This window comes from Haplochromis burtoni, unplaced genomic scaffold (assembly GCF_018398535.1).
Source record: "Haplochromis burtoni strain Fernald_Lab_line unplaced genomic scaffold, NCSU_Asbu1 Contig_412, whole genome shotgun sequence".
In the NCBI taxonomy this organism is placed as follows: Eukaryota; Metazoa; Chordata; class Actinopteri; order Cichliformes; family Cichlidae; genus Haplochromis; species Haplochromis burtoni.
The window spans coordinates 102,810-113,285 of NW_024582773.1; the positions used below are offsets into that span (position 1 = coordinate 102,810).

The 10,476-nt window shown below is 46.0% G+C and overlaps 1 protein-coding gene across 1 annotated transcript; it reads left to right on the top strand.

Moving 5' to 3' along the window:
* The first annotated feature begins 2,739 nt into the window (after positions 1–2,739).
* Positions 2,740–10,003, top strand: LOC102305280 (V-type proton ATPase subunit B, brain isoform). Its single transcript, XM_005950282.3, has 14 exons — positions 2,740–2,956; positions 3,818–3,873; positions 4,087–4,185; positions 4,269–4,362; positions 4,475–4,552; positions 5,295–5,434; positions 5,553–5,654; positions 5,792–5,889; positions 6,292–6,415; positions 6,498–6,648; positions 6,741–6,823; positions 6,976–7,080; positions 7,160–7,289; positions 9,253–10,003. The coding sequence occupies exons 1-14, from the start codon at positions 2,791–2,793 to the stop codon at positions 9,387–9,389; spliced, it is 1,563 nt and encodes a 520-aa protein (XP_005950344.1). The 5' UTR covers positions 2,740–2,790; the 3' UTR covers positions 9,390–10,003.
* The last annotated feature ends 473 nt before the right edge of the window (positions 10,004–10,476 follow it).

Sequence of the window (10,476 nt, forward strand, 5' to 3'; positions counted from 1 at the left end):
TCACCCCAATCGGTCGCAGCAGATGGCCGCCCCTCCCTGAGCCTGGTTCTGCCGGAGGTTTCTTCCTGTTAAAAGGGAGTTTTTTCTATCCACCGTCACCAGAGTACTTGCTCTAAGGGGGTCATATGATTGTTGTGTTTTTGTCTGTATGTATTATTGTAGGGCCTACCTTACAATATAAAACGCCTTGAGGCGTCTGTTGTTGTGATTTGGTGCTAAATAAATAAAATTGAATTGAATTGAAATTGAACTGAATTTGTCCAAATAATCAATCATTAAGAAAAATGTGCTCACATTAAACTGAACATTTAGTACTCATCTAATTCGGTTAAATTTAATGTTTTACAAAATTTGAACATTAAAAAGGTTCAAATTTGGACTCGCGTCGTTTTTCATCCCTAAGCACACGCTGTGAGCGGGCTGTGCGAGCCAGACTCAGACACAGCAGGCTGAAGTTAGCTGGGATTATTCACCTTGCAGTCAGACTCTGCCCCACGATGTCAGCACCACTGTGCTGTCACACACAGGAAACACTCTGACCGCCTGCCCCAGGAGACCCATATACACCCGCCACCTAAAATAGTCCACGGCAGCTGCGCGTCTGGTCTGTTCACCACAGAGCAGTTTTTCAGGAAGTGACATCAGACATGTTTCAGGCGTTCAGAGGATACGCTGGGTTCTGAGCTCAGAGACGCAGACACAGTGCAGGAAATGTTGAAGTTGATGGTTTGATTCCCACAGCAACAGGTCAAGACATCAGGTTACATCACTGATGCTCCAGCTCCCCCTGGTGGTCAAACATGTGCATAAACAGTCAGTTCCATGACATCTGTGGCTGTAGCACCTGAACAGGTAGAACAAATCTCTGCATCAGTCTGTGAAGAAGAAAGCTGTCAGCGTGTGCGAAACATTTATTGTGTCACACTTTGAATAAACTCATTTAATAATTTGTTGCGTAATAATCCATCTGTCTGATGGAGAAATGTCTGTCTGTGTGATCATGTTAAAATTCTGAGTGAAGACTGTAAAACTGGACAAAACGTAGTTTAGGCTAACTTTTAAAGCAGGGTGAGACAGTCTGAAGCTGTTCTGAGGGCAAAATTTCCATCCACTCATCAACATCAGGGTCATTTTGGGCTTCTAATGATTTCTTTGAGTGGCTATGTTTCCAGGTTGGAATGATTGTCCAACATCTTTACTGACTTTAAAGAACAAGTTTGACTTTATTTTGGATTTTCAAAATAAAGTTCACAATTCAGTTTTATTGATATATTTAGCATGAAATCACAGCAGCAGTCACCTGAAGGCACTTTATATGAGCAAGCGCTTTGGTGACAGTGGGAAAGAACACCCTTTTCAACAGGAAGGGAATTAGGCTCAGCTCCGACTGGTTGGGAGTGAGGGGAGGAAGACAGGACAAAGATAATTGTTTAGTTTCATGGCACAGACCTAGCTTTTAACCAGAGTCCACAAACTTTCCACAGGGTTGAGGTCGGAGCTTTGAGAAGAACTTTCCAGAAGCTTAATGTTATCCTGCTTTATCCAAAACCAGTTCGGATGTGCGTTTGGGATCATTGTTCTGCTGGAACACAGTGGGGGTGTCCAAATGGTAAATGGTCTGTATTTGTATAGCGCTTTACTTGGTCCTAAGGACCCCAAAGCGCTTTACACTATACACAGTCATCAACCAATTCACACACTGGTGATGGCAAGCTACAGTGTAGCCACAGACGCCCTCGGCCCCACTGACAGAGGAGAGGCTGCCGGACACTGGCGCCACCGGGCCCTCTGACCAGCACCAGTAGGCAACGGGTGAAGTGTCTTGGCCAAGGGGACACAAAGACCGAGACTGTCGGAGCTCGAACCGGCAACCTTCCAATTACAAGACGAACGCCCAACTCTTGAGCCACGATCGCCCCAAATTCATAGTCTAGCCTTCAGTTTTGTGTCTTGGTAGAGTTTAATAAAAACTCAGCTGCCTGCTCCTTGCTATGTAAAATATAACAGGACACTGGCGTAAATTCTAAATTCTAAAAATTGGCTGGGCTGTGCTGTGCTGTGAATTCTGGGATATGGTGGGCCAGGAAGGATACACCGACCCATCCTTCAAATCTGGTGAAAAGGAGGACGCATTTGTTGGCCGCATTTGGAGGAGTCTATGAATTTGGACAGCCTTCGTCACGTCGCTGTAACATAATCGGCCTACAAATGTAGTCTCAGGAGGATGCAGCCTATGAATTTGGACACCCTTAGTGTCCAAGTTTCAAACATCTAGCTGTTGATTTGAGGTGAAGTTGATGAATTTGAAGGCAGTCCTCCTCCTTCATTATTCAAGCCACTGACTGCGAAACAGCCCAGAGCATGATGCTACCAACACCATGCTTCAGTGCTCTTCGGTTTGGAAGCCTCACCTTTACTTCTCCAAATACACCTCTTATCATCGTGTCTTATAAATTCATACATTTATATGTATTCTAATTATAACATTATTGTTTTTATTCTAATGAGAAGTTTAGATAAAAAAAGTGCAATATTATTACAAAAATAATTTATTGACAAAATGCTCAGTTAAATGTAATATTTTCAAACATCAGCTTTTCTTTTATTCATTCACATTGTTATATAATAATAATAATAATAATAATAATAATAATAATAATAATAATAATAATGTTGTTTTAGCATCACTGAGGTTCCATAGACACATTCCTCGGCGTCCTTTTTGATGCAGCTGAAGTTTCGTGCGCATGCGCCGCTGCTGTCACGACTCGGACGCCGCTGCGGGGAAACATGGCGATGAAGGCGCTCAGAGGGATGGTGAACGGGGCGATGAGCGAGCTGTCCTCGGCCGTCAGCGGGAGCAGAGCCCCGGCCGCCGCTCCTACCTCCGCCACCGCTGCCGCCCGGGAACATGTGATGGCCGTGAAACGGGATTACATCTCCCAGCCGCGCCTCAGTGAGTCCCACCACCACCACCATCATTATCATCATCATCATTATCAGGCAGACTGAGGTCCGCAGCAGGAGGAGGAGGATGAGGGTTAATGGAATAAACCAGGCGATGATGGAGGCTGAAAAAAACAATAACAAAAAAACAAAACAAAACAAAAGATTACGGAGGCTGATTATGCTGATTATGATGAGAGTGATCGATGGAGCTGTTCAGTAAAACTGCATTTTATTTATTGATGGGTTTAATGTCGGAATACTCTCAGGTGCTGGCGTTGTAATCTGTTACTTTTGTCGGCTTGTAAATTACATGCTGAGCATTAAAAATGTTCCTGACAGCTCACCTATATATCTGTTTCTGCACTCTTTCACAGCAGTTCACAGTCACAGTTCAGAATAATGCTCCTGTGTCTGATCCTGGGCCTCCTCTCTGTGACATCACATAGACCTGAGAGGAGCACAGACGCGATAAACGGAGTGTTTAGAGCAGGATTAAAGTGTTAGCGATGAGGCTCACCTGCACAGGTGAACATGTGCGAGCTCATTACATCCGTTCTTTCAGTGTGATGTGATTTAAAGTGAGAGGGAAACGCTCTTCAGAGGCTCGTGTTGAACAGAAACTTTTTTATTCATATTTAGGTTCTGCACACTGCAGAGTCTCTAAGGCTCGTATCTCCCGTCAGACTGTGGTTCATGTGACTTCCAGCAGGTGGAGACTTTGAGCTTATAAAAGAAGATTTCACATGTTGGAGAAACGGTGCTGTCATGTGGAGATCTGCAGCTGTGCAGCGCTCCACCTGTGCTCCACCTGTGCTCCACCTGTGCTCCACCCACGCTGTACTGACTTGTGCTGTTTTTGTCTCCTCAGCCTACAAAACAGTGTCTGGAGTCAACGGGCCGCTGGTGATCCTGGACCAGGTTAAGGTAAGAGGAAAACCTCCTCAGCTGTTTGTCTCAGCGTCCTCTTTACTAAGCGTCTCTCAATAAAACCAGCAGATCCTGCAGTCGGAGCGTCCTCACACCACGTTTAAATCCGTTTATGTAGTTTCCCTCAAATAAATGGTGAACTGTGCTATGTTTTTTGACACGTGTATAGTGGAGGTTGGTAACTCTCGTGGTCTCCCTTCACACCGACAGTTCCCAAGGTACGCCGAGATCGTCCACCTCACGCTGCCGGATGGAACCAGGAGGAGCGGCCAGGTGCTGGAAGTCACCGGCTCCAAAGCTGTGGTGCAGGTATTCACATCAGTCTGACACAATGTGGGCACTTCCAGAAGGACCCCGATGAACTGTTTCCTCCTCCGCTCTGCCTTCTGCAGGTGTTTGAGGGGACTGCAGGCATCGATGCCAAGAAGACCAGCTGCGAGTTCACAGGTGACATATTACGGACGCCGGTCTCAGAGGACATGCTGGGTACGTCACGTGACAGAATGAGGTTCACAAAGGTCCTCATAAATCCCCGTCCGCTGTTGAATGTGTGATGAGGTCCCCAGATGTGTGCTGAGGCGTGTTTTTGTGTTTGCAGGTCGTGTGTTTAACGGGTCGGGTAAACCCATCGACCGAGGACCCGCTGTCCTGGCCGAAGACTTCCTGGACATCATGGGTATGTCTCTGCTTCGAGGAGACTTGCCATGATCTGACTGGTGCAGCAGTCTGATGCAAACATCTGAAACAGGCAGTAAAGTTTCTTCGACTTGTTCGGAGGAAAAATGTCAGAAATGAGAGAAAACACAGCAGATTTAACCTGATCTCAGTTTTAATGTTTTATAGAGACACACATGGTCAAAATCAGGCTCTGTCTGTATGTTTGACTCGCAGTCACAGTAACGCCCACCTTCTCATTAATACCTCACCTCAGTGTGGAACATGTGGTTACACACTGACGTCACTCAGGGTTCGAGCTGGGCTTGATCGTGTGGACTCACATGCGGTTCAGGTCAAAGAACGACCCACAGAATCAAAAGTTTGGAGGTTTAATCGGAGAAAAGTCAGATTTCAGAAGGAGGGAAACGATAAAAACAGCTTTCTATGAGTTTTTAAGTAAAATGTGATTAGAATAAATTTAAAGGATGTGTTTTAGGACGTAGAGTTGTGGGCAGAGTCTCTTGTGCTGTGGGTCATGATGAGTTTATTTTTAGGAACTTTATTTCGCTAAAAATTGTAGTTTTGAAATAGAAAAATACATTCAGTTTTCAGCTTTCATGTTGACTTCCTCGAGTCCTCATAAACTGCACCTGTGAATCTCCGTGTACTTGTCTCTGACTTCTTGGAGTTGTTATTATCTGCTGCAGTGGATCATGTGTTCTGTTCCTTCATACATGTGTTTGTAACCACGTTCTCCTCAGGACAGCCCATAAACCCTCAGTGCCGCATTTACCCTGAGGAGATGATCCAGACTGGCATCTCTGCCATCGATGGCATGAACAGCATCGCCAGAGGGCAGAAGATCCCCATTTTCTCTGCTGCCGGGCTGCCGCACAACGAGGTACTCGCACCCTACTCCGAGAGGGGGCAGGGTGGGTAAACACATCACCTCCTCTTCATTATTGGGATGTAATGACTGAAAAGGAAATCAGATCCCTCTTCTTCTTCTTCTGTCTCAGATTGCAGCTCAGATCTGCCGGCAGGCCGGTTTGGTGAAGAAGTCAAAGGACGTGATGGACTACAGCGAGGACAACTTTGCCATTGTTTTTGCCGCCATGGGGGTGAGTTCTTCAGATGCTTCCTCATCAGAAGCCTCTGAATATGAGAGCAAGTTTATTGATGTCTTAAAGTTGCCCCACACACTCAGCACCTGCAAACTCCCACTCACAGAGCTCAGTGATCTACTCTCCGCCCTCAGGTGAACATGGAGACAGCCAGGTTCTTCAAGTCGGACTTCGAGGAGAACGGCTCCATGGACAATGTCTGCTTGTTCCTCAACCTGGCCAATGACCCGACGTAGGACAAAACATTAAGAACAAAGCTCACACACACACACACACACACACACACACACACACACACACACACACACACACACACACACACACACACACACACACACACACACACACACAGAAACAGACATTTGCATACACACACAGACAAACAGACAGAGCTGAAGGCAGATTTCCAGGTGTTTCATAGATGATGTCAGATTTGCTGTATGGGCCGTGGGAGCGGGTCAAGTGTTTGGGGGTTCACCTTCAGGCGCTCAAACAGCAGTTTTGTAACGTTGCAGGAACACACAGGTGTGCTCTGCAGGTCGAGCTGTGTTCTTCTAAGAGTTAGTGATGGCTGAGGCTAATCTGCACCGGGGGTCGGCCCACATTCACAGATTATCGGGCCGTTGTGTTGCAGAATCGAGCGGATCATCACCCCCCGCTTGGCACTGACAGCGGCCGAGTACTTGGCCTATCAGTGTGAGAAGCACGTGCTTGTCATCCTCACTGATATGAGCTCGTACGCAGAGGCGCTCAGAGAGGTCAGCTGCTCTTTCACTCTCACTTAACCCCAAATCGCTGCAGGAAACTGGAAATGATCATGTGATTGCTCCCCGCCGCCAGGTGTCCGCAGCCAGAGAGGAAGTGCCAGGACGCCGAGGTTTCCCCGGATACATGTACACCGACCTGGCAACCATCTATGAGAGAGCCGGCAGGGTTGAGGGACGCAGCGGCTCCATCACCCAGATCCCCATCCTCACCATGCCCAACGACGGTACACACACATACTCAGACACACACGTGCTCATCTCACATACAAAGGATTGGAATTTTGTGGATTTCACAGCAAGTTCTCATCTCTCGCAGACATCACCCATCCCATCCCTGACCTGACCGGGTACATCACTGAGGGACAGATCTACGTGGACAGACAGCTTCACAACAGACAGGTAACAAAGCTCCGCCTTCAGACGTCACCTGTGGAGCTCTGAGCTCTGTAGCCGGCCTCAGGTAGAGGAATGCCAGGCTCTGTCAGTCATCCTGGCATACGTCAGAGCCATCAGGTGACCCTGACCTGTCCTCCCCGTCTTCCTCCACTCAGATCTATCCTCCCATCAATGTGCTTCCGTCTCTCTCCCGTCTCATGAAGTCCGCCATCGGGGAGGGAATGACCCGCAGAGACCACTCTGACGTCTCCAACCAGCTCGTACGTATACACCTGCTCCAGGCTGCACGCTCCTGTCTTCCTGCTTAATCTAAGTGTGTGTGTGTCTGTGTGTGTGCAGTATGCCTGTTATGCTATAGGGAAGGATGTCCAGGCCATGAAGGCAGTGGTGGGAGAGGAGGCTCTGACGGCCGATGATCTGCTGTACCTGGAGTTCCTCACCAAGTTTGAGAAAAACTTCATCTCTCAAGGTGCCATTGGACTCTTTGTTTGCTTGTTTGTTCACCTTTATGTAACTACGTTGAACAGATCCAGCTTTCTTTGGAAAGCTGGTTAGGATTTATTAATTGCTTTAATCAAATCAAATCAAATCAAAATTTATTTATATAGCACATATTAAAACAACAGTGTTGACCATAGTGCTTCACAGTCAATAAAAACATGAGACAGTTAAAACAAACAATAAAAGAGGACAACAAACAATAGGTAACAACGCAACAAGCTAGAACAGCCAACTAGACAGAATCAAAAGCCAAAGTAAAAAGATAAGTTTTAAGATGTGATTTAAAAGACTGGATAGACTCGGCAGTACGAATATGAACAGGGAGGTTATTCCAGAGTCTGGGTGCCACGGTTGCAAAGGCCCGGTCGCCTCTCGACTTCATTCGAGATCTAGGTTGTGCTAGGAGCCTGTGATTGGACGATCTAAGTGCTCTGTTGGGATTGTATGAATGGAGTAAATCAGAGAGATAGCTGGGCGCTAAATTATTCAAAATATTAAAAGTGAACAAAAGAATTTTAAAATCTATGAGATATTTAACAGGGAGCCAATGTAATTTGGCTAAAATTGGAGTTATGCGTTCATAGATTCTCGTACCTGTTAAAAGATGCGCAGCTGCATTTTGAATTAACTGGAGCCGGTAAAGAGAGGAGTGTTGGAGGCCTGAGTAGAGGGAGTTACAGTCGTCCAATCTGGATGTGATAAATGCGTGGATAAGCTTTTCAAGGTCCTTTAAAGGAAGGAACGGCTTTGCTTTGGAAATCTGACGCAACTGGTAAAAGCTGTTTTTTTACCACAGTGGAGACGTGTTTCTCGAGTTTAAAAGAGCCATCCAGGAACACTCCGAGGTTTCTTACAGTGGACGAAAGATGGCTAGCGAGAGGGCCTAGGGCATCAGCTAACTGGTCTAGTGGAGTGTGACTACCAAAGACTATGATTTTGGTCTTCGTTCAATGTAAGAAAATTATGTGATAAACAAATTTTAACTTCATGCAAACAGTTGAACAGAGGTTGCAAAGAAGCAGACACATCGGATTTCAAAGGTGAATAAATCTGGATATCATCGGCATAACAGTGAAAGGAGATGTTTTATTTTCTAAAAATTAATCCCAAGGGCAACATGTACAAAGAGAAAAGAGCAGGACCGAGCACGGACCCTTGAGGCACACCACAATAAATAGGGGCAGAAGCCGAGGAGTGTTGCTGTAGTTAGTGAGACCATTAGGGTCAAGATTTTGCTTTTTCATAATAGGTTGCACAACAGCAAGCTTAAAGACAGACGGTACACAACCTGATGACAATGATGCATTCAGCAGAGATAAGATACAAGGACCAATAACATGTAAAGCTTCCTTAAAGAAACGAGAAGGAAGAATATCATGCGGGGAACCAGAGATTTTGAGATGATCAATTATATCTTTTAAAGCAGAATAAGACACTGGCTCAAACTGTTGAAAGACAGTCAAGCATTCAGAAGCTGGAACTGGGTCTAAAACTGATGATGGATGAGATGCCCTTAGAGCTGAGATTTTATCAGAGAAATACTTTAAGAATTTATCACAAAGAGCAGGGGTGGCATCCCTATAAGTGGTAGTGCAAGGGTTTATCACAGAATTAAAAGTATTAAAAAGTGCTCGGGGGTTGTGGCTATTAGTCATAATAATGCTAGACAAAAAGGCAGATTTGGCAGCTTTAACAGACTTTTGATACTTAAATAAACTTTAATAAATCCTAACTCCCAGTCAGAGATGACAGGTACGATGATGATGGTTATCAGCTTTCTCTGTTAACCTGTTATCTGCTTCAGGCTCTGAGTGCCCTCACATTAGGAGGAGCATTTCACGGGTCATGTGACTCTTTGTCCACCCGATACCCACATCAAACTGCTGTGATGTCAGACACTGGTGTTCACCTGTCCCTGTGTTTGTGTTTAGGTGCCTATGAGAACCGCAGCGTGTTTGAGACTCTGGACATTGGCTGGCAGCTCATGAGGATCTTCCCCAAAGAGATGCTGAAGAGGATCCCCCAGAGCACACTGGCCGAGTTCTACCCCCGAGAGGCCAAACACTAACTAGACACACACACAGACACACACACTGCTTCCTGCCCTCGCTGTGTTCGTACAGTGTAGTGATGTGATGCTGTGACGTCCTCACACTCATGACCTTCATGTCCTGCTTCCACTCAGAGAGGAAGGAGACGAGGAGGAGGAGCCTGCACATCAGCGTGTTCATGATGATGATGATGATGATGATGATTTGCACTCTGTGGTCAGTTTAACGTCAGAGGTTATTTTATGAGGACCTGCAGAACTTCAGCAGAGACAGATGTTGAATCCAGATGTTCTGTCGTGCTCATTTCATGCCGCATTAGAAATGCTGATGTCTTCTGATCAAGGTCAAAATAATAATTCAAACACATCCAAAGAAAAGTGTAAATTCCATTTTTATTGTGTCTTTAAATCAGGTGTGAGGTTCTGTGCGGTTCTTGTGGTTCCTTTAGATTCAGTGTACTCTTCTTTTTTTTTTTTTTTCTCATGCCAAAAGCTTGATGTGACGATGAATGTGTGTGTTCTTTGTAGGCACTGCGTGCTCATTGGTGGATGTACAAACTGCATGCATCGCCGCTGAATGTTTCCTGTTGGTGCCTGAAGTGCAGTCTGAAATAAAAGCTGCTGTGTCATCATTCCTGAGCGGTCGTGTGTTTAATGCCGTGTATGAACACAGCTGTGGGTTAACATGAAGGAGTCTGAGCAGCAAGGAGGTCGTGGTGGATGGACGGCTGGAGCATGGGATGGTGTGACATGGAAACACCTACACCCTCTTAAAAACATCCTTAAACTCATGAATCTTCTTCCAGAAAACTCCTCTCACTACATATGTGTGTGTATCCACACAAACGCAGCTCAGCTCAACCACCGGGTGAGCACAGGTAGCTGGGAGGAAGTTTACACGAGGACAGCCCAGTGCTGCTACCAGCTGCTCCCCAGGTGAGTCTGTTTCCCACATACCTGCGTCAGCTGCAGCCAGAGTGACAGCAGGATGGGCTACAGGTGTGCTTTATAACCCAGTACACTAAGTGAATTATAGTTCAGTCTGCTGAGACACCTGAGTCACCTTTCCTGTGGATGCGTCACTCATGGGTCCACACAGCTGCAC

What these genes read in the sequence shown, in the direction of transcription:
- LOC102305280 (XM_005950282.3), top strand. Translation starts at nt 2,791, where the DNA reads ATGGCGATGAAGGCGCTCAGAGGGATGGTGAACGGGGCGATGAGCGAG. An exon ending in AACCTGGCCAATGACCCGAC is followed by an intron (nt 5,890 to 6,291) that starts GTAGGACAAAAC and finishes GTTGTGTTGCAG; the next exon opens with AATCGAGCGGATCATCACCC. An exon ending in GAAAAACTTCATCTCTCAAG is followed by an intron (nt 7,290 to 9,252) that starts GTGCCATTGGAC and finishes GTTTGTGTTTAG; the next exon opens with GTGCCTATGAGAACCGCAGC.